This window comes from Heptranchias perlo, chromosome 17, assembly GCF_035084215.1.
Source record: "Heptranchias perlo isolate sHepPer1 chromosome 17, sHepPer1.hap1, whole genome shotgun sequence".
NCBI lineage: Eukaryota > Metazoa > Chordata > Chondrichthyes > Hexanchiformes > Hexanchidae > Heptranchias > Heptranchias perlo.
In genome coordinates, this window is record NC_090341.1 from 55,712,810 (window position 1) to 55,736,908 (window position 24,099).

Consider the following 24,099-nt stretch of genomic DNA (forward strand, 5'->3'; position numbering starts at 1 on the left):
ACTTAATCTGTCTATATCACTTTGCAGACTCTTGGGGCTCAATTTTCCCAGGAAATTGTGGGTGCATTGGGCTCCGAAAATCAGGGAAATCCTGTTCGGGTTTAGAACCCGGCTCCAACCCGCAGACTTCCGGGTTCCCCACTGACAGGTCTGGGTGTGCGCACGCCACCCGAATGCAGAAGTCCCACCGGCAATTAAAGCCGGCAGGATGATACTTGACACAGTTGTTTAGATAGTTTATGTCGTTGAACTACTTCATTTTCTCCACATTTTGAGGCAGGAGTGTGATTTTGAAGCCTCCTCAGCGTGTTTCCCATGCTGTGGGAAACACTCCCTGTTGCAAGAGACGTGTTTCAGCCAGCAGCCAGTGGGACATTCAGATGCTTATTTGACAGATGGGGAGAAAAGGTCACTTATTGCAGCAGGGCACTCAGTTCTTTCAGACAAAGTTTTGGCTGCGAGATCTTTGAGTTTTCACTGAAAATTCTTCTTTCCACTCAAAATTCTTCTGTTCACACACATTTAACTACTTTGCGGACCCCCTCGAACTCAAACCGTCAGGATGAGTGGCGCCATGGCTGCATTCACCACTACATCCGAGGACGAGCAACATCACCAGCCTCGCCAGGCACGCCATCCACCTCCACCACTTGCAGCTCCACAACACAATGCTGCGCCACAGGTACCTGCACAAGAGCACAGAGGGCAACAACAGAGAGAGGCACCGCTGCCACCCACATGGAGGAGGAGGAGGAGGAGGAGGAGGAACCCATGGGCAGAGCAGCGGCTCACCTGGCTGCTCGTGAGGCCAGGGAGTCACTGATATTTGAACGGCTCTCAAAACATCAGACAGTGTGAAGAGTCCAGTCCTTACACCACCTGGAAAGAGCAGTGCCCACACCAGCCTCACCCCCCACTACCACCCCTCCCTGCACAGAACAGTCCTGCAACTGCACATACACGCACTGTAGAGTGACCCAATGAGTGGCATCAAGTGTCGCCGTTCATGATGAACCTCATGAAAGGGCCTTATCACAAAAGCCAGTCAAGAATGGGCAAGACGTGGCAGCAGTGGTGACAATCATAAAATTTAATGTCAATTTTTTTTTTTTATTCGTTCACGGGATGTGGGCGTCGCTGGCAAGGCCGGCATTTATTGCCCATCCCTAATTGCCCTCGAGAAGGTGGTGGTGAGCCGCCTTCTTGAACCGCTGCAGTCCGTGTGGTGAAGGTTCTCCCACAGTGCTGTTAGGAAGGGAGTTCCAGGATTTTGACCCAGCGACAATGAAGGAACGGCGATATATTTCCAAGTCGGGATGGTGTGTGACTTGGAGGGGAACGTGCAGGTGGTGTTGTTCCCATGCGCCTGCTGCTCTTGTCCTTCTAGGTGGTAGAGGTCGCGGGTTTGGGAGGTGCTGTCGAAGAAGCCTTGGCGAGTTGCTGCAGTGCATCCTGTGGATGGTGCACACTGCAGCCACAGTGCGCCCGTGGTGAAGGGAGTGAATGTTTAGGGTGGTGGATGGGGTGCCAATCAAGCGGGCTGCTTTATCTTGGATGGTGTCGAGCTTCTTGAGTGTTGTTGGAGCTGCACTCATCCAGGCAAGTGGAGAGTATTCCATCACACTCCTGACTTGTGCCTTGTAGATGGTGGAAAGGCTTTGGGGAGTCAGGAGGTGAGTCACTCGCCGCAGAATACCCAGCCTCTGACCTGCTCTCGTAGCCACAGTATTTATATGGCTGGTCCAGTTAAGTTTCTGGTCAATGGTGACCCCCAGGATGTTGATGGTGGGGGATTCGGCGATGGTAATGCCGTTGAATGTCAAGGGGAGGTGGTTAGACTCTCTCTTGTTGGAGATGGTCATTGCCTGGCACTTATCTGGCGCGAATGTTACTTGCCACTTATGAGCCCAAGCCTGGATGTTGTCCAGGTCTTGCTGCATGCAGGCTCGGACTGCTTCATTATCTGAGGGGTTGCGAATGGAACTGAACACTGTGCAGTCATCAGCGAACATCCCCATTTCTGACCTTATGATGGAGGGAAGGTCATTGATGAAGCAGCTGAAGATGGTTGGGCCAAGGACACTGCCCTGAGGAACTCCTGCAGCAATGTCCTGGGGCTGAGATGACTGGCCCCCAACAACCACTACCATCTTCCTTTGTGCCAGGTATGACTCCAGCCACTGGAGAGTTTTCCCCCTGATTCCCATTGACTTCAATTTTACTAGGGCTCCTTGGTGCCACACTCGGTCAAATGCTGCCTTGATGTCAAGGGCAGTCACTCTCACCTCACCTCTGGAATTCAGCTCTTTTGTCCATGTTTGGACCAAGGCTGTAATGAGGTCTGGAGCCGAGTGATCCTGGCGGAACCCAAACTGAGCATCGGTGAGCAGGTTATTGGTGAGTAAGTGCCGCTTGCTAGCACTGTCGACGACACCTTCCATCACTTTGCTGATGATTGAGAGTAGACTGATGGGGCGGTAATTGGCCGGATTGGATTTGTCCTGCTTTTTGTGGACAGGACATACCTGGGCAATTTTCCACATTATCGGGTAGATGCCAGCGTTGTAGCTGTACTGGAACAGCTTGGCTAGAGGCGCAGCTAGTTCTGGAGCACAAGTCTTCAGCACTACAGCTGGGATGTTGTCGGGGCCCATAGCCTTTGCTGTATCCAGTGCACTCAGCCGTTTCTTGATATCACGTGGAGTGAATCGAATTGGCCGAAGACTGGCTTCCGTGATGGTGGGGATATCGGGAGGAGGCTGAGATGGATCATCCACTCGGCACTTCTGGCTGAAGATGGTTGCAAACGCTTCAGCCTTGTCTTTTGCACTCCGCCATCATTGAGAATTTGGATGTTTGCAGAGCCTCCTCCTCCCGTTAGTTGTTTAATTGTCCACCACCATTCACGACTGGATGTGGCAGGACTGCAGAGCTTTGATCTGATCCGTTGGTTGTGGAATCGCTTAGCTCTGTCTATAGCATGTTGCTTCCGCTGTTTAGCATGCATGTAGTCCTGAGTTGTAGCTTCACCAGGTTGGCACCTCATTTTTAGGTACGCCTGGTGCTGCTCCTGGCATGCTCTTCTACACTCCTCATTGAACCAGGGTTGATCCCCTGGCTTGTTGGTAATGGTAGAGTGAGGAATATGCCGGGCCATGAGGTTACAGATTGTGCTGGAATACAATTCTGCTGCTGCTGATGGCCCACAGCGCCTCATGGATGCCCAGTTTTGAGCTGCTCGATCTGTTCTGAATCTATCCCATTTAGCACGGTGGTAGTGCCACACAACACGTTGGATGGTGTCCTCAGTGCGAAGACGGGACTTCATCTCCACGAGGACTGTGCGGTGGTCACTCCTACCAATACTGTCATGGACAGATGCATTTGCGACAGGTAGATTGGTGAGGACGAGGTCAAGTAAGTTTTTCCCTCGTGTTGGTTCGCTCACCACCTGCCGCAGGCCCAGTCTAGCAGCTATGTCCTTCAGGACTCGGCCAGCTCGGTCAGTCGTGGTGCTACCGAGCCACTCTTGGTGATGGACATTGAAGTCCCCCACCCAGAGTACATTTTGTGCCCTTGCTACCCTCAGTGCTTCCTCCAAGTGGTGCTCAACATGGAGGAGGACTGATTCATCAGCTGAGGGAGGACGGTAGGTGGTAATCAGCAGGAGGTTTCCTTGCCCATGTTTGACCTGATGCCATAAGATTTCATGGGGTCCAGAGTCAATGTTGAGGACTCCCAGGGCCACTCCCTCCTGACTGTATATCACTGTACCGCCACCTCTGGTGGGTCTGTCCTGCCGGTGGGACAGGACATACCCAGGGATGGTGATGGAAGAGTCTGGGACGTTGGCCGAAAGATATGATTCTGTGAGTATGGCTATGTCAGGCTGTTGCTTGACTAGTCTGTGGGACAGCTCTCCCAATTTTGGCACAAGTCCCCAGATGTTAGTAAGGAGGACCTTGCAGGGTCGACTGGGCTTGGTGTTTTGCCGTTGTCGTGTCCGGTGCCTAGTGGTCCGGTGCCGGGTGGTCCTTCCGGTTTTATTCTTATTATGACTTTTCGTCGCGAGATTTTACAACTGAGTGGCTTGCTAGGCCATTTCAGAGGGCAATTAAGAATCAACCACATTGCTGTGGGTCTGGAGTCACATATAGGCCAGACCGGGTAAGGGCGGCAGGCTTCCTTCCCTAAAGGACATTAGTGAACCAGATGGGTTTTTATGACAATCCGGTCGTTTCATGGCCACCATTACTGATACTAGTATTTTAATTCCAGATTTTTATTTAATTAATTGAATTTAATTAATTAATTGAATTTAAATTCGCCAGCTGCCGTGGCAGGATTTGAACTCATGACTCTGGATTTTAGCAAAAACTGAATAAACTGAATATAAATGAAAGACATGACAGTCTGTCAAACACCTTTCTGCATCCCCTTCGTGCTCACAAATCCTTCGCCTTTCTCTTCCGACTACTTCTGCATGGTGCATTCCCTGTGGCTGCAGCAGAGGTAGTGGCAGGTTGCTCATGTTCATGCCCTGACTGCTTAGATGCTTTGGGCCTACGCCCTCTGGGTTTTGGAGCCTGTGAGAGCCCCTCCAAAGACTGCTCCACCTGCACCTGTGCAGGGGCAGACTCGGCCACCTGGAGAGGAGGCAGCATTGTGGGTACTGATTGAGAGGGGGGCAACAGGTGAGACGTGGGAGCACTTTGTGTGGCGTCCCCACTTCCATGTCCCCTTTCACCATCATCCCTCTCCTGGACCAGGCCCACATCACTCCTACCACCCTGCTGGAGAACAGTTTGGAGGACATATGTGAAGCCTTGGAAGCCTAGATGTAAAGTTTCTGTCTGCCTGTTTAAGGCGAAAGAATGTTGTTCACTGTAAGTCCGGACGGCCGTTGTCAGGGCCTGAAAGGACTCATATGTGAGCAGTGCTTGAAGCTCAATGGAGGCTAGCCTTCCCTCCATCGCAGACATTCCCACACTTACCCACGACACTATCTCAGAGAGTTGCTCACGTCCCTGTGACGCTATCTCAGAGATTCCCTCCTGTACCTGTGCCACCATTCCACTAATGCAGGAGTTGGACTCCTCCATCCTCTGCGTGATTGTGGAGAGTGCGCGTGGCATCTGTTCCAGCACCTCGCAAATGTGCTGCTGCCCCTCGATCATTCTCCTTTTAAAGGATGGCCCCCTGGGTTCAGCATCTGTGTCCAGCTGAGCAGAGCCTGGAGAGGAGTGCTCCCACCGACACTGACTCTCCACAGCTGCCCCTGCCACCAGTGTCTGCTCATGCTCACTTGTGTGTGGTGACTCACCAGGTGCCAACCCAACTAACTGAGACTGGGACCCACCGAGGTGAGTATCTGCGCTGGTGGATGGCTCACTAAGATGTGACGGTGCACCCTCAGAGGCAGGGAGCCCCTCTGAGGAATCGCCCTCTGCCGTCACAGCAGTCACTGAAGGCCCTGTAAGAGAACAGAAGGCAATGTTAAGCATCATCACAGATATGTCACGTTGCGATGAACATAGTGAGTTGCTGAAGATGGCAAGGCATGTTAACATCAATTCATATTGTGTGTGCTGAATGTTTGTCACCAGACGCTTGTGGGGTGCCAGTCTCGCCGTCCCCGACGGACAGGCACTTGAGGGTTCAGCTGAGCTCCAGCGCCTCCTGCTCCGCATCTGTAAGGACGACGATTTGTTGCGGCCCCACTCCGGTCCTCGCCCTCTCCCGTGCAATCTGAGCTCTCTTCTCCTAGAAGGGGAGAAAGTACAGACGTGTGAGTGAGGGATGGTGACGTGGCCAACTGATGAATGCATTGGTTTGAGTGAGGCTGACCGTGAAAGAGATGCATCAGAGGGTGAGTATGAGACAGAGCCAAGACATTGTATGAGGATTGGGTTGAGTGGTAGTGGTGGGGTGAATAATGGGGAGGTGAGGAAGTGCAGGTAAGTTGAGGATGAGCCTTAAGTGGGTGCGAGGAGTGATGTGATAGAGTAGTGTTGGCAGTGCAGAATGAGTTCGGGGGTGGGGGCAGTGATGTGGAAGACAGAATGTAGGAGAATCAGTAAGTGTACTCACTTTTGCTGACCTAGTTAGGTCATTGAAACGCTTCCTGCACTGGATCCAGGTGCAGGAGATGTTGCTGCTGCTGGTGACCTCCTCTGTCACTTCGAGCCAGGTCATCTTGGTGGCACAGGCAGGCCACTTCCTCCCGTCTGCCGGGTAAAACAGATCCCTCCTCCTCCTCACCCCATCTAGTAGCACCTGGAGTGAGGCAACGTTGAATCTTGGAGCAGCCTTGCCCCTGGGCTGCTCCATTGTGGTGTGTGGGTGTTTGCTCCAGGAGAAACCATTGGAGGACTGCCTCTTTAAATAGAGCTCCTCCAGCTGACAGCCTGTGATGCGGGTGTGCAGTCCGTCCGCTGCGTAGCTTTCAGATGGCAAACCCAGAAGCCACGTTCAGTGGCTCCAATTGAATCGCAATCGCGAGGGGAACAGACATTTTTTATTGGGCGGGTTACCCACACGCCCATTCAGCCCCCTGCTGCCATCCCGTCTCCACTCTAATATCGGGGCCTTTGTATCCTCCTCACAGTTTACTTTCCCACCTAGCTTTGTATCGTCAGCAAACTTGCATACATTACACTGGGTCCCTTCATTTAAGTCATTAATATAGATTGTAAATAACTGAGGCCCAAGGACTGATCCTTGTGGCACCCCATTAGTTACAGCCTGCCAACCTGAAAATGACCTGTTTATTCATACTCTCTGTTTTCTGTCCTTTAACCAATCCTCTATCCATGCTAATATATTACACCCAGCCTCATGAACCCTTACCTTGTGTAACAACCTTTTATGTGGCACCTTATCAAATGGCTTTTGAAAATCCACTGGTTCCCCTTTATCTACCCTGCCAGTTACATCCTCAAAAAACTCTAATAAATTTGTCAAACACAATTTCCCTTTCATAAAACCATTTGACTCTGCCTCATCATATTATGATTTTCTAAGTGCCCTCTTACCACTTCCTTAATAATGGATTCCAGCATTTTCCCGACGACTGATGTCAGGCTAACCGGTCTGTAGTTCCCTATTTTCTCTCTCCCTCCTTTCTTGAACAGCGGGGTCACATTTGCTACCTTCCCGTCCACTAGGACCATACAGAATCTAGAGAATTTTGGAAGATCATAACCAATGTATCCACTGTCTCTGCAGCCACCTCTTTTAGAACCCTAGGATGTAGGCCATCAGGTCCTGGGGATTTATCAGCTTTTAGTCCCATTAGTTTGTCCAGTACTTCTTCTCTAATGATATTAATTGTTTTAAGTTCCTCACTCTCATTTACCCCTTGGTTCCCCACTATTTTTGGTGTGCTTTTTGTGTCTTCTACCGTGAAGACAGATACAAAATATTTGTTTAACGTATCTGCCATTTCCTGATTCCCCATTATAATTTCTCCTGTCTCAGCCTCTAAGGAACCAACGTTTACTTTTGCTACTCTCTTCCTTTTTACATACTTGTAGAAGCTCTTACAATCTGTTTTTAGATTTCTTGCTAGTTTACTTTCATATTCTATTTTCTCCTTTATCAATTTTTTGGTCGTCCTTTGTTGGTTTCTAAAACTCTCCCAATCCCCAGGCTTATTACTCTTCTTGGCAACATTATAGGCCTCTTCTTTCAATCTAATACCCTACTAACTTCTTTAGTTAGCCACGGGCAGATCACTTTTCCTGTGGAGTTTTTATTTCTCAATGGAATGTATATTTGTTGAGAATATTGAAATATTTCTTTAAATGTTTGCCATTGCTTTTCAACTGTCAAACACTTTAATTTAATTTCCCAATCTACCTTTGACAACTCGCCCCCATACCTATGTAATTGGCTTTATTTAAGTTTATGACTCTAGTTTCTGACTTGAATACATTACATTCAAACTCAATGTGAAATTGTATCATATTAAGATCACTCTTCCCCAGAGGTTCTTTTACTGTGAGATTACTAATTAACCCCATCTCATTACATAATACAAGATTTAAAATAGCCTGAACCCTGGTTGGTTCCATGACGTATTGCTCTAGGAAACCGTTTCAAATACATTCCATGAACTCGTCTTCCAAACTACCTTTGCCAATTTGATTTGCCCAGTCTATATGCAGATTAAAGTCCCCCATGATAACTGAAACATAGAAACATAGAAAATAGGAGCAAGAGTAGGCAATTCGGCCCTCTGGGCCTGCTCCGCCATTCAAAATGATCATGGCTGATCGTCTAACTCAGTGCCCTGTTCCCGCTTTTTCCCCATATCCCTTAATCCCTTTAGCATTAAGAAATATATCTATCTCCTTCTTGACTACATCTAATGACTTGGCCTCCACTGCCTTCTGTGGTAGAGAATTCCACAGGTTCACCACCTGCGGACTGCATTTCCTTTGTTACAAGCTCCCATTATTTCATGATTAATACTCTGTCCAATGGTATTGATACTATTAGGGGGCCTATAAATTACTCCCACCAGTGTTTTTCTCCCCTTGTTATTTCTTATTTCCACCCATATTGATTCTACTTCCTGATCTTGCGAACCAAGATCCTTTCTCACCACTGTCCTGATATCATCCTTTATTATCAGGGCTACACCTCCTCATCTTCCATTCTGCCTGTCTTTTCTAAATATCATGTACCCAGGAACAACTTGCATTTATATAGCGCCTTTAACATAGTAAAAAACCCCATGTCGCTTCACAGGAGCGTAATCAGACAAAAATTGACAGTGAGCCACATAAAGAGATAATGGGACAGGTGACCAAAAGTTTGGTCAAAGAGGTAGGCATTAAGGAGCATCTTAAAGGATGAGAGAGAGGTGGAGAGGCGAAAAGGTTCAGGGAGGGGACTCCAGATCTATGGGCCTAGACAGTTAAAGGCATGGCCACCAACAGTGAAGTGAAAGAAGGGGGGGACAGACAAGATGTCAGAATTGGAGGAACAGAGAGATCGCAGAGAGTGGTGGGGCTGGAGGAGGTTACAGAGATAGGGAGGGTTGAGGCCGTGGAGGGATTTGAACACGAGGATGAAAATTTTAAAATGGAAGCTTTGCTGGACCTGGAGCCAATGAGGTCAGCGAGGACAGAGGTGATGGGAGAATGGGACATGGTGCGAGTTTTGGATGAACTGAAGTTTGCGGAGGGTGGGGAATGGGAGATCGGCACAATTGATTTTCAGCCCGATTTTTAAAAGTTTCGCATTTTTTTTTAGTATTTTCAACCGGCAACACAGAAGACACTGGCTACACTACACTGCAGATGACCTCTGAGGCCGGCTAGAACCCATCTCCGCCCCCTGTCCAGGCGAACTCACTGACAACTTCAATCAATGTCCCTGGGACTGGAAAATCAGTCAGGGGTCACATCTCTGTGGCAGGCAGAAATCCCTCGCCCCCACACCCCATACCAAAGGTGAACCCCACTTCCCCAATTGTGGAAAACTAGCTCTGTCTCTGCTTTTACTGAGACGCACTGGTAAGACGGAGAGTGAATAACTTTAAAGGGGGAGGTGGGTTTTCACAGAGGACTCTACCTGCATTGGAGATTACTGGTACACTGGCTGGCACATTGCTCTTCCGTTGAAGGCTCCTCTGATGACAAAATAGATGTCTGCCGGAGCTGCACTCCTTTGGAGCGATGGTAGTCGTTAAGAGGGCTCCGCTGTCCTGGAAAAGAAGAACGTTACATTACACAATAACTCTACTGGGACGAGGGGGAGGGTCCATGTGATCGGCTGCCCATCGAGGGCTGATGGGGCAATGGAGCATCGCTGCTCCAAACTGGGATCGGCCTTCACCTCAGATCACAGGTGGTACAGATATCAGGATCAATAATAAACCATGGGTACTGGAGGTGTCAATTAGTGGAGTGCAAATGTAATCATATACAAAACATCTGAAAATGAGGGACAGGAAAAGACCATCACCCCAAGTCTATGACTGGATAATGTAGACTATGACGAGCTGCTTCACCTTGTTCAGAACAGGAGGACCTGAGGACATGGCCTGCCCTTGAAGGGGGGGTAAACTCAAAACTAATCTGTGGAAACAATATTTCAGTGAGTGAGTGGTCAATCTATGGGACAGGCTCCCTCGGGAGATGGTGGAAGCAGTTAATATTGATTCATTCAAATGCAAATGAGATAGATTTCTTTCAGAAAATAACATTTTGGTATACAGTATATGAGCAATTTTTTTAATTCTTTCATGGGATGTGAACGTTGCTGGCGAGGCCGGCATTTATTGCCCATCCCTAATTGCCCTTGAGAAGGTGGTGGTGAGCAGCCGCCTTGAACCGCTGCAGTCCATGTGGTGAAGGTTCTCCCACAGTGCTGTTAGGAAGGGAGTTCCAGGATTTTGACCCAGCAACGATGAAGCAACAGCGACTATTGCCAAGTCGGGATGGTGTGTGACTTGGAGTGGAACGTGCAGGTGGTGTTGTTCCCATGTGCCTGCTGCTCTTGTCCTTCCAGGTGGGAGAGGTCGCGGGTTTGGGAGGTGCTGTCGAAGAAGCCTTGGCGAGTTGCTGCAGTGCATCCTGTGGATGGTACACACCGCAGCATTTGAGACATGATATTTGGTAAGTGTAGCATGCTGGGAAGGAAAAAAGTGACTATGGACCTATGGTTCCCAAAGCTCTCCACCACTGGGGTTTTCCTCGCCTCATGTCTGGGTCTGCTGTAAACTAAATGATAAAGATTTATTGCTATGATTAGTCAACAATTCCTTTATCGGTGTATCATGTGGCTACCAGGATGGTAGAAGGTGAACTCAATGGACCTTGTTCGTTTTGTGCAATTCCTATGTTCCATCCCCCTCACACACACACAACAGAGAAAAAACATTAGGCCAATTTAGGAAAGAATCATAGAATAATTCTATGAAAGGTTACAGCACGGAAGGAGGCCATTCGGCTCATCAAGTCCGCGCCAGCTCTATGCAAGAGCAATCCAGCTAGTCCCACTCCCCCGCCCTATCCTCTTAGCTCTGCAAATTTTTGCCTTTCAAGTATTTATCCAGTTCCCTTTTGAAGGCCATGATTGAATCTGCCTCAGGCAGTGTATTCCAGATCCTAACCAGTTGCTGTGTAAAAAAGTTTTTCCTCATGTCACCTTTGGTTCTTTTGCCAATTACCTTAAATCTATGTCATCTGGTTCTTGACTCTTCTGCCAATGGGAACAGTTTCTCTCTATCTACTCTGTCTAGACCCTTCATGATTTTGAATACCTCTATCAAATCTCCTCGCAACCATCTCTGTTCCAAGAAGAACAACCCCAGCTTCTCCAGTCTATCCACGTAGCTAAGGTCCCTCATCCCTGGAATCATTCCAGTAAATCTTTTCTGCACCCTCTCTAAGGTCTTCATATTTTTCCTAAAGTGCGGTGCCCAGAACTGGACACAATACTCCATTGTGGCCGAACCAGTGTTTAATAAAGGTTCTTCATGACTTTCTTACTTTTGTACTCTATGCCTCTTTTTATAAAACCCAGGATCCCGTATGCTTTTTTAACCGCTTTCTCAACGTGATGATTGCACAGTGTTCACATTCGCAACCCCTCAGATAATTAAGCAGTCCGTGCCCGCATGCAGCAAGACCTGGACAACATCCAGGCTTGGGCTCATAAGTGGCAAGTAACATTCGCGCCAGACAAGTGCCAGGCAATGACCATCTCCAACAAGAGAGAGTCTAACCACCTCCCCTTGACATTCAATGGTATTACCATCGCCGAATCCCCCACCATCAACATCCTGGGAGTCACCATTGACCATAAACTTAACTGGACCAGCCATATAAATGCTGTGGCTACAAGAGCAGGTCAGAGGCTGGATATTCTGCAGCGAGTGACTCACCTCCTGACTCCCCAAAGCCTTTCCACCATCTACAAGGCACATGTCAGGAGTGTGATGGAATACTCTCCACTTGTTTGGATGAGTGCAGCTCCAACAACACTCAAGAAGCTCGACACCATCCAGGACAAAGCAGCCCATTTGATTGGCACCTCATCCACCACCCTAAATATTCACACCCTTCACCACCGGCGCACAGTGGCTGCAGTGTGTACCATCCACAGGATGCACTGCAGCAACTCACCAAGGCTTCTTCGACAGCACCTCCCAAACCCGCGACCTCTACCACCTAGAAGGAAAAGGGCAGCAGGCACATGGGAACAACACCACCTGCACGTTCCCCTCCAAGTCACACACCATCCCGACTTGGAAATATATTGCCGTTCCTTCATTGTCGCTGGGTCAAAATCCTGGAACTCCCTATCTAACAGCACTGTGGGAGAACCTTCACCACACGGACTGCAGCGGTTCAAGAAGGCGGCTCACCACCACCTTCTCAAGGGCAATTAGGGATGGGCAATAAATGCTGGCCTTGCCAACGACGCCCACATCCCATGAACGAATAAAAAAAAAACTGCCCTGCCACCTTCAACGATTTGTGGACACATACCCCCAGATCTCTCTGTTCCTGTACGCCTATTAGAGTTGTACCCTCTAGTTTATATTGCCTCTCTTCATTCTTCCTACCAAAATGTATCACTTCACATTTTTCTGAGTTAAATTTCATCTGCCACATGTCCCCCCATGCCACCAGCCTGTCTATATCCTCTTGAAGTCTATCACTATCCTCCTCACTGTTTACTACACTTCCAAGTTTTGTGTCATCTGCAAATTTTGAAATTGTCCCTCTACACTCAAGTCCAAGTCATTCATATATATCAAGAAAATCAGTGATCCCAGTACAGACCCCTGGGGAACACCACTGTACACCTCCCTCCAGTCCGAAAAACAACCGTTCACCATTACTCTCAGTTTCCTGTCACTTAGCTAATTCTGTATCCATGTTGCTACTGCCCCCTTTATTCCACGGGCCGCAATCTTGATGATAAGCCTACCGTGCAGCACTTTATCAAACACTTTTGAAAGTCCATGTACACCACATCAACTGCAATGCCCTCATCGACCCTCTCTGTTACCGCATCAAAAAACTCTTTCAGGTTAGTTAAACACAGTTTGCCTTTAACAAATCCGTGCTGGCTTTCCCTAATCAATCCACACTCGTCCAAGTGACTGTTAATTCTGTCCCAGATTATCGTTTCTAAAAGTTTCCCCACCACTGAGTTTAAACTGACTGGCCTGTAGTTGCTGGGTTTATCCTTACACCCTTTTTTGAACAAGGGTGTAACATTTGCAATTCTCCAGTCCTCTGGCACCACCCCCGTATCTATGGATGTTTGGAAAATTATGGCCAGTACCTGCACAATTTCCACCCTTACTTCTCTCAGCAACCTAGGATGCATCCCATCCGGACCGGGCGTCTTATCTGCTTTAAGTACAGCCAGCCTTGCTAGTACCTCTTCTTGATCAACCATGATCTTATCAAATGGCGGAGCAGGCACGAGGGGCTGAATGGCCTACTCCTGTTCCTATGTTCCTATGTTTATCAATTTTTATCCCATCCAGTATCTCAACTACTAATATTCTGGCAGCATTTCCTTCCTTGGTAAAGACAGATGCAAAGTACTCATTTAGTACCTCGGCCATCCCCTCTGCCTCCATGAGTAGATCTCCTTTATGGTCCCTAATGGGCCCCACCTCTCCTCTTACTACCCATTTACTGTTTACATGCCTGTAGAAGATTTCTGGTTCCCTTTTATGGAACTCTGGGAAATTCCTCTCCAACCCCCAAAGGCAATGAAACAAGGTCCAGGAGACCATGGTGACTGGGAGACACATCCCCCAACTCCTACCACATCCCCCCAATACCCACCTAACTCCTCAGGAACTCGTCCAGCTCACTTTTGAATACTTGTGGCAAATCTGCACCCACAGCATGTGTCAGCAACTTGTCCCATTGGTCAACGACTCTCAGTGAAAAGAAGTGCTTCTTGACATCTAACCTAATTCTCTGCTTATGCAACTTCTACTCATGTTCCCTGGTCCTCCCTGGCCCATCAATCTCAATAACCTATCCACGTGGATTGAGTCTAATTCTTTAATTATCTTAAAGCCTTCGATTAGAAGTCCTTGCAGTCTATGCTTTTCTAGAATAAAAATTCCCAGCTCCCTAAGCCTATCGTGGTAACTGAGGGTCTTTAAACTGGGTATCAATCAATTGGCCCTCCTCTGAACCATATCAACCTATATGTGAGGGACCAAAATGGGAAGCTGTTCTAGACGAGGCCTGACCAAGGCATTGTACATACACAGAACAGTATTTCTTGATTTGTATTTAATCGTCCTGGCAATATATCCTAACATCCTTTTTGTTTTTGTAATATCCCCATGGCCCTGTTCATGGACCCTCATTAACTGATACACTCTAATACCCAGGTCCTTCTCCCACTCAGCAGCCTTGAGCAAACAACCCTGCAGGGTGTATATATACTTGGAGTTGCCCCTACCCAAGTGCATCACGCTTCATTTATCTATTCATATTAATCAGCAGTGAGGTTGCAATCTCTAAAGCCCATTAAATAAGCAGCAGCTCCATACTGTTACACAGTAATTGAGCCTTACCCCGATGACTAAGCAATTCTGTGGGTGGCCCCGATAACTCAGCTGGTTAAAGCATTCAATGGAAAAAGAAGAACTTGCATTTATATAGCGCCTTTCATGAGCTCAGGGTGGCCCAAGCCCCTTAGAGCCAATAGAGTACTATTTGACATTAAATCACTGTTATAATGTAGGAAACGCAGCAACTGATTTGCGCACAGTAAGGTCCCACAAACAGCAATGTGATAATGACCAGATCATCTGTTTTTTAGTGATGTTGATTGAGGGATAAATATTGGCCAGGACATCGGGGAGAACTCCCCTGCTTTTCTTTGAATAGTGCCATGAGATCTTTTATATCTACTTGAGAGGGCAGACAGGATCTCGGCTTAACGTCTCATCCGAAAGACGGCACCTCCGACAGTGCAGCGCTCCCTCAGCACTACACTGGAGTGTCAGCCTGGATTATGTGTTCAAGTCTCTGGAATAGGACTTCAACTCACAACCTTCTGACTTAGAGGTGAGTGCTACCACTGAGCCTTGGCTGACACCTCTAAATAGCTAAAACATACAGGTAGGCCCCAGGTTCGATTCCTGATCGGTGTTAACTAATTGCAGCCAAGGTTGTGGAAGGGGAGCTAAAATAGTCCTCTGTGACTCTGGATTGGAGAGGGGGGATATGGAAGATATCAGCCTGGATTCCCACATCTAATCAATATCCAGGGACCACTGTCTAAAGTGCGTTCTGACCATTGGGTGAGGTCAGAATCACACTTGGGTTTGATGTTCACCCCTCCCGTGGTCAACTAGCCTGTCAACACTCACTGTCTCAGTTCATCATTTGGGTGAGATAATATAGGGCACCCAATACCTGTGAAACTGTACCCTAGCAAGGACACACGGCCTGGTGTTTCCTCCGCATTTGGGCCGAGATACACCTGCAATCTAGGCACAAACCAATTACGTGGCTTAAAAGATCATGGAATTTTGGGTGTCAGTGATTCACGTGTGTAACTACAATATGCTCAAGTCTCCTCGATCTTTCACGTCCGTCCACCAAAGCCAATGTGCAGACAAATCTCCGCCCACAAAACTGTCCGCGCCCCGTCTCAAATTCGAGTATCCTCCAATGGCGTTTTTTCAGGGCAGGTGGGGAGGGGTGGGGGGAGAGGGTGGGTGGGATTGGGTTGCTCTCTCAATATTGTGATCAGATTTTTAGGTGCAGCAGGAAACAGTTATTTTCCTGGTCTTATAATTGCAATTTTTTGAGCATTTTTTTAAAATATCCTCACCGAGACCTGCTCTGTATCATCTGTTGCTTTTAGTGTATTTTTATGGCATAAGTATAAGTCACATTAAAAATTGAACAGCTTACCCAATTGCAGGTTCTTCAACATGCTGTGCCTGATGTGTATGATCGGTGATTAAATGGGTTCAAACTTTAATTTTAAGACCCAAAGAAGAAATATATGGTGTGGGTTCAGCATTTCCCTGGGCACAATTGTTTACGCTGATTTATGCCCATTTATGCCTATTTTAAGTCCATGCGTATTCTAATGAAATTGGGAGGGCACTTGGGTGTAACTTGACATCGGCAAATTGAGGGCTATCATATTGGGCGCATTATCAGGCCTAACTTTCGGGTTCTGCTGAAGGAGGAAACTCCAGGTCATTGTCTTCAGGAGAGGAGGGAGAAAATTAGTGAAGAAAAAATTAGGGGGAACTGGGGCCAGTTTGCACATTGAGTAACTGAATAAACATTAACTCTAAATGTACACAGTGGATTATCCGCAAACTGCTGAAGAAACAAGTAACACTGTATGACTGATGAATAATCCTTATCCTACTGACAAAGAGAAGGTCCATACACTTACACAGTGAGTAACCCCTACCCTGATGAATAAACAGGAACTCTGTACAGTTACACAATGAGTTCAGCTGCCTCTGCCACATCCCTCCCCTAGCTCACCAAGCCAAACTTGCCCTAAGGTTCCCCTTGCCCTAGCCCTGAACTCATATCTTTCTCTAGTTTCTCTCCTATCTTCCCTCATGCCCTCTCCAAGTTCACCTTGTCCATGAGACCCACCGCCTGCTCCCATGACCCTATTCCCATCAAACTGCTGACCACCCAACTTCCCTTCCTGGCCCCCATGTGAGCTGATATTGGTAACGGTTCCCTCTCCTTAGGTACTGTCCCCCTCCCCTTCAAATCTACCGTCATCACTCCCCCGCCTCAAAAAAAACCACCCTTGACCCCTCTGTCCTTGAAAACTACTGTCCCATCTCTAACCTCCCTTTCCTCTCCAAAGTCCTTGAATGTGTTGCCGCCTCCCAAATCTGTACCCATCTTTCCCTCAATTCCATGTTTGAACCCCACCAATCAGGTTTCTGCCCCTACAGTGCTGAAATAGCCTTTATCAAAGTCACAAATTATATCCTGTGTGACTGTGACCGTAGTAAACTATCCCTCCTCATCCTTCTCGACCTGTCTGCAGCCTTTGACACGGTTGACCACACCATCCTCCTCCAACGCCTCTCCTCTGTCCTCCAGCTGGGTGAGACTGTGCTCACCTGGTTCCATTCTTATCTATCCAGTCGTAGCCAGGGAATCTCCTGCAATGGCTTCTCTTCCCACTCCTGCACCGTTACCTCTGGAGAAAAAGGTCTATTCTTGGCTCCCTCTTACTTCTCATCCACGTGCTGCCCCTCGCGACATCATCCAAAATTACGACACCAGGTTCCACAAGTACACTGATGACACCCAGCTCTACCTCACCACCACCCCTCTCGATGCCTTAATTGTCTGATTTGTCACACTACTTGTCCGTGTATTGGATGAGCAGAAATTTCCTCCAATTAAATATCAGGAAGAGCGAAGCCATTATCTTCAGTCCCTGGTACAAACTCTGTTCCCAGCCACCGATTCCATCCTTCTCCCTGGCCACTTTCTGAGGCTGAACCAGACCGTTCGCAACCTTGGTGTCCTATTTGACCCTGAGCTGAGCTTCCGACCACAGATCCACTCCATCACCAAGACCGCCTGTTATAAATTGGATAGCCAGTGGTGAAGGATAGAATACTAGAGCCTAGTCTTCAGTTACTTCAAGTCTTTATTCACAGAGCTCCACATTACCACCACTACACCCTCGATCAGCTCTCTTATGAATGGATACAAGAGAGTTCCCAATTGATACGCACCATCTGAATACAATTAACACTAATTGATATAAATCACATGGATACAATTAACAGGCCTACTTCCACCTCCGTAACATCGCCCGTCTCAGCTCATCTGCTGCTGAAACCCTAATCCATGCCTTTGTTACCTCTAAACTCGACTATTCCAATGCTCTCCTGACCGCCCTCCCACCTTGCACCCTCCGTAAACTTGAGCTCATCCAAAGCTCTGTTGCTGTATCCGAACTCGCACCAAGTCCTGAACACCCATCATCCTTGTGCTCGCTGACCTACATTGGTTCCAGGTCCAGCAACACCTTGATTTTAAATTTCTTATCCTCGTTTTCAAATCCCTCCATGGCCTTGCCCCTCTCTATCTCTGTAACCTCCTCCAGCCCTATAACCCTCCGAGATCTCTGCGCTCCTCCAATTCCGGCCTCTTGCGCAAACCCAATTTTCTTCGCTCCACCATTGGTGGCCGTGCCTTCAGCTGCCTAGGCCCTAAGCTCTGGAATTCTCTCCCTAAACCTCTCCACCTCCCTCTCCTCCTTTAAGATGCTCCTTAAAACCTACCTCTTTGACCAAACTGTTTGTCACCTGTCCTAATATCTCCTTACGTGGCTCGGTGTCAAATTTTATTTGATAACGTTCCTGTAAAGCCCCTTGGGACGTTTTACTACATTAAAGGTGCTATTTAAATGCAAGTTGTTGTTTTTGAGTGACACTTACCCTGATGAATAAATCGGAACTCTGAACGGTTACACAGTGAGTAACCCTTACCCTGCTGAATAAGCAGGAATTCTGTAGTTACACAGTAACTAACGCTTACCCTAACAAATAAACAATTCCATGGAGTTGATGAGTAACCTTAACCCTGCTAATAAGCAGGTTCTCTGCATTGTGCCCCAGAAAGTAACTTTTACAATGTCAAATCTAATGCTGCTTTTATATTTGAGTATCTGAACTTCTTGAGTTGATGTGCATGACCTACCTGATTTGTATTGGCTAAGTTACTGTGCATCTTCCCACCTCCAATTGCCTCATGACCAATAGTAGGAGTGGTGGCAATTTGAGAGTTAGAGGAAGCTAGGTTTTGCCAGGATACGTAGCCAGTGTTACCGGACCAATCTATCTATATATTAAAACTCTTATCTCTGCATACTTCCTGTCAACCAATAAACAACAGTGGAGTTTGGCAGTCCTTAAATGTATTTACCTCAATGCAAGGAGTATAGGAAATAAGGCGGATGAGCTGAGGGCATGGATAGACACGTGGCAGTACGATATCTTAACTATTACAGAAACATGGCTTAAAGAGGGGCAGGAATGGCAGCTCAACATTCCTGGTTACAGGGTTTTCAGACGCGATAGAGAGGGGGATAAAAAAGGAGGGGGTGGCAATTTTGGTTAAGGAAACAATTACAGTTGTGAGGTGGGATGATATTTTAGAAGGAGCATCAAATGAGGCCTTATGGGTTGAGCTAAAGAACAAAAAAGGGGCAGTCACACTACTGGGAGTAAACTATAGACCCCCAAACAGTCAAAGGGAGATAGAGGAGCAAATATATAGGCACATTTCTGAGAAGTGCAATAACAATAGGGCAGTGATAGGGGATTTCAACTACCCCAATATTAACTGGGTTAGAATCAGTGTGAATGGTATAGAGGGTGCAGAATTCTTAAATTGCAAACAGGAGAAAATTTTTAGCCAGTATATAGCAAGCCCAATGAGAGGGGGGGCAGTTCTGGATTTAGTTCTAGGAAATGAAGAGGGGCAGATGGAAGAAGTAGCAGTGGGAGAGCATTTTGTGATAGTGATCATAATACAGTTAGTTTTAACATAGTTATGGATAAGGACAAAGACAGAGCAGGAGTCAAAGTTTTCAATTGGGCAAAGGCCAATTTTACTAAACTGAGAAGTGATTCAGCAGAAGTAAACTGGAAACAGCTACTTGAAGGTAAATCAGTGTCAGAGCAGTGGGCAACATTCAGAGGGGTGATTCAAGGGGTTCAGGGTAAACATGTTCCCACAAAGAAAAAGGGAGGGGCTGTCAAATCTACAGCCCCCTGGATGTCAAGAAGCATTCAGGGTAAGATAAGGCAGAAAATGAAAGCCTATGATAGACACCGGGAATTCAATACTACGGAAAGCTTAGAGGAGTATACAAAGTGCAGGGGTGAAGTTAAAAAGGAAATTAGGAAAACAAAAAGAGGGCATGAAAAAATATTAGCAGATAAAATCAAAGAAAACCCAAAGATGTTTTATAAATACATTAAGAACAAGAGGAAAACTAAAGAAAGAGTAGGGCCTATTAGAGAGTAGAGTAGCCAAAAAGGTAAACTGTGTGTGCAGGCAGAAGATGTGGGTATGGTTCTTAATGAATACATTGCATCTGTTTTCACAAAGGAGAGGGATGATACAGGGATTGAAGTTAAGGAGGAGGAGTGTGAAACATTGGATGGGATAAACATAGTGAGAGAGGAAGTATTAAGGGGGTTAGCATCTTTGAAAGTGGATAAATCACCAGGGCCGATGAAATGTATCCCAGGCTGTTAAAAGCCAGGGAGGAAATAGTGGAGGCTTTAACAATCATTTTCCAAACTTCACTGGACACAGGCGTAATGCCGGAGGATTGGAGGACTGCTAACGTGTACTGTTGTTTAAAAAGGAAGTGAAGGATAGACCGAGTAATTACAGGCCAGTCAGCCTAACCTCAGTGGTGGGCAAATTATTGGAATCAATTCTGAGAGACAGGATAAACTGTCATTTAGAAAGGCATGGACTAATCAAGGACAGTCAGCACAGCTTTGTTAAGGGGAGGTCGTGTCTAACTAACTTGATTGAATTTTTCGAGGAGGTGACAAGGAGGATCGATGAGGGTAGCGCAATTGATGCAGTCTACATGGATTTTAGCAAGGCTTTTGACAAGGTCCCACATGGCAGATTGGTCAAAAAAGTAAAAGCCCATGGGATCCAAGGGAATGTGGCAAATTGGATCCAAAATTGGCTCAGTGGCAGGAAGCAAAGGGTAATAGTCGACGGGTGTTTTTGCGACTGGAAGGCTGTTTCCAGTGGGGTGCCGCGGGGCTCGGTACTAGGTCCTTTGCTTTTTGTGGTATACGTTAATGATTTGGACTTAAACGTAGGAGGCATGATTAAGAAATGTGCGGATGATACAAAGATAGACTGTGTTGTTGACAGTGAGGAGGAAAGCTGAAGACTGCAGGAAGATATCAATGGATCGGTCAGGTGGGCAGAAAAGTGGCAAATGGAGAAGTGTGAGGTAATGCATTTGGGGGGAGCAAACAAGGCATGGGAATACACAATAAATGGGAGGATACTGAGATATGTAAAGGAAGTGAGGGACCTTGGAGTGCATGTCCACAGATCCCTGAAGGTAGCAGGAGAGGTAGATAAGGTGGTTAAGAAGGCATATGGAATGCTTTCCTTTATTAGCCGAGGCGTGGAATATAAAAGCAGGGATGTTATGCTGGAACTGTATAAAACACTAGTTAGGCCACAGCTTGAGTACTGCGTACAGTTCTGGACACCACATTACAGGAAGGATGTAATTGCACTAGAGATTTATGAGGATGTTGCCAGGACTGGAGAATTTTAGCTATGATGACAGATTGGATAGGCTGGGGTTGTTTTCCTTGGAACAGAGGAGGCTGAGGGGGATTTAATTGAGGTGTATAAAATGATGAGGGGCCTAGATAGAGGGAGTAGGAAGGAACTATTTCCCTTTGTGGAAGGGTCAATAACCAGGGGGCATAGATTTAAAGTGATTGGTAGAAGGATTAGAGCGGAAATGAGGAAAAGTTTTTTCACCCAGAGGATGGTGGGGGTCTGGAACTCACTGCCTGAGAGGGTGGCAGAGGCAGAAACCCTCAACTCATTTAAAAAATACCTGGATGTCCACTTGAAGAGCCGTGACCTGCAGGGCTACGGACCAAATGCGGGAAAGTGGGATTTGGCTGGGTGGCTTGTTTCTCAGCCGGTGCAGACATGATGGGCTGAATGGCCTCCTTCTGTGCGGTAAATTTTCTATGATTCTATGAAACTTTCTCATTATAAATCCCTACATCCACATTATAATGGAAACTGTCGAGGTAAAAGTTATAATTACACTTTCCCCTCAGTGGATGCACTGGAGCACCAGCAATAGAGGGAGTACCTAATAGAGGTCACAGCTCATGTGACGCGCCATGTTGGAGTACATTGTGTTGGAGCACTGCATGTTGGAGTACAGTATGTTGGAGTACAGCGTGTTGGAGTACAGCTTGTGGGAGTACAGCGTGTGTAAGTACAGCGTGTTGGAGTACAGCGCGTTGGAGTACAGCGTGTTGGAGTACAGCGTGTTGCAGTACAGTGTGTTGGAGTACAGCGTGTTGGAATACAGTGTATTGGAGAAAAGTGTGTTGGAGTACAGTGCATTGGAATACAGTGCGTAGCAGTCCTGCATGTTGGAGTAAAGTATATTGGTGTACAGCGTGTTGGAGTGCAATGTGTTGGAGTAAATTGTGTTGGAGTAAATTGTGTTGGAGTAAAGTGTGTTGGAGTACAGTGTGTTGGAGTACAGTGTGTTGGAGTACAGTGTGTTGGAGTACAGCGTGCTGGAGTACAGTGTGTTTGGAGTAGTGTGTTTGGAATAAAGTGTGTTTGGATGCAGTGTGTTGTAGTACAGTATGTTGGAGTACAGTGTGTTGGAGTAAAGTGTTTTGGAGTACAGTGTGTTGGAGTAAATTGTGTTGGAGTGAAGTGTGTTGGAGTGAATTGTGTTGGAGTGAAGTGTGTTGGAGTAAAGTGTGTTGGAGTAAATTGTGTTGGAGTAAAGTGTGTTGGAGTAAAGTGTGTTGGAGTAAATTGTGTTGGAGTAAATTGTGTTGGAGTACAGTGTGTTGGAGTAAAGTGTGTTGGAGTACAGTGTGTTGGAGTACAGTGTGTTGGAGTAAATTGTGTTGGAGTAAAGTGTGTTGGAGTGAATTGTGTTGGAGTACAGTGTGTTGGAGTGAAGTGTGTTGGAGTAAAGTGTGTTGGAGTAAATTGTGTTGGAGTAAATTGTGTTGGAGTACAGTGTGTTGGAGCGAAGTGTGTTCGAGTACAGTGTTTCGGAGTACAGTGTGTTGGAGTACAGCATGTTGGTGTACAGCGTGTTTGGAATACAGTGCGTTGGAGTACAGTGTATTGGAGTACAATGTGTTGGAGTACAGCGTGTTGGAGTACAGTGTGTTTGGAGTACAGTGTATTGAAGTACAGTATGTTGAAGTAAAGTGTGTTGGAGTAAGGTGTGTTGGAGTACAGCGGGCTGGAGTACAGTGTGTTGGAGTACAGCGGGCTGGAGTACAGTGTGTTTGGAGTACAGTGTGTTTGGAGTACAGTGTGTTTGGAGTACAGTGTGTTGGAGTACAGTGTGTTGGAGTACAGCGTGCTGGAGTACAGTGTGTTTGGAGTACAGTGTGTTTGGATGCAGTGTGTTGTAGTACAGTATATTGGAGTACAGCATGTTGGAGTGCAGTGTGTTGGAGTACAGTGTATTGGAGTAAAGTGTTTTGGAGTGCAATGTATTGGAGTAAATTGTGTTGGAGTGAAGTGTGTTGGAGTAAAGTGTGTTGGAGTAAAGTGTGTTGGAGTAAATTGTGTTGGAGTGAAGTGTGTTGGAGTAAATTGTGTTGGGGTAAATTGTGTTGGAGTGAAGTGTGTTGGAGTAAAGTGTGTTGGAGTACAGTGTGTTGGAGTAAATTGTGTTGGGGTAAATTGTGTTGGAGTGAAGTGTGTTGGAGTAAAGTGTGTTGGAGTACAGCTGTTGGAGTGAAGTGTGTTGGAGTACAGTGTGTTGGAGTAAAGTGTGTTGGAGTAAAGTGTGTTGGAGTAAAGTGTGTTGGAGTGAAGTGTGTTGGAGTAAAGTGTGTTGGAGTGAAGTGTGTTGGAGTGAAGTGTGTTGGAGTAAAGTGTGTTGGAGTAAAGTGTGTTGGAGTGAAGTGTGTTGGAGTGAAGTGTGTTGGAGTAAAGTGTGTTGGAGTACAGTGTGTTGGAGTAAAGTGTGTTGGAGTAAAGTGTGTTGGAGTGAAGTGTGTTGGAGTGAAATGAGTTGGAGTACAGCGCGTTGGAGCGAAGTGTGTTGGAGTACAGTGTTTCGGAGTACAGTGTGTTGGAGTGCAGCATGTTGGTGTACAGCGTGTTTGGAATACAGTGTGTTTGGAGTACAGTGTATTGGAGTACAATGTGTTGGAGTACAGCGTGTTGGAGTACAGTGTGTTTGGAGTACAGTGTGTTTGGAGTACAGTGTGTTGGAGTACAGTATGTTGGAGTAAGGTGTGTTGGAGTACAGTGTGTTTGGTGTACAGCGTGTTGCAGTACCGCATGTTCG

The 24,099-nt window shown here is 46.9% G+C and overlaps 1 protein-coding gene across 1 annotated transcript in view; it reads right to left on the reverse strand.

Moving 5' to 3' along the window:
• Window positions 1–24,099, reverse strand: part of mst1 (macrophage stimulating 1) — a 113,885-nt gene that overhangs the window by 58,681 nt on the left and 31,105 nt on the right. Inside the window, exon 2 of the mRNA XM_067999009.1 lies at window positions 9,583–9,715. Within this exon, the coding sequence (XP_067855110.1) occupies window positions 9,583–9,715 (133 nt within the window). The remainder of the gene's footprint in view (window positions 1–9,582; window positions 9,716–24,099) is intronic.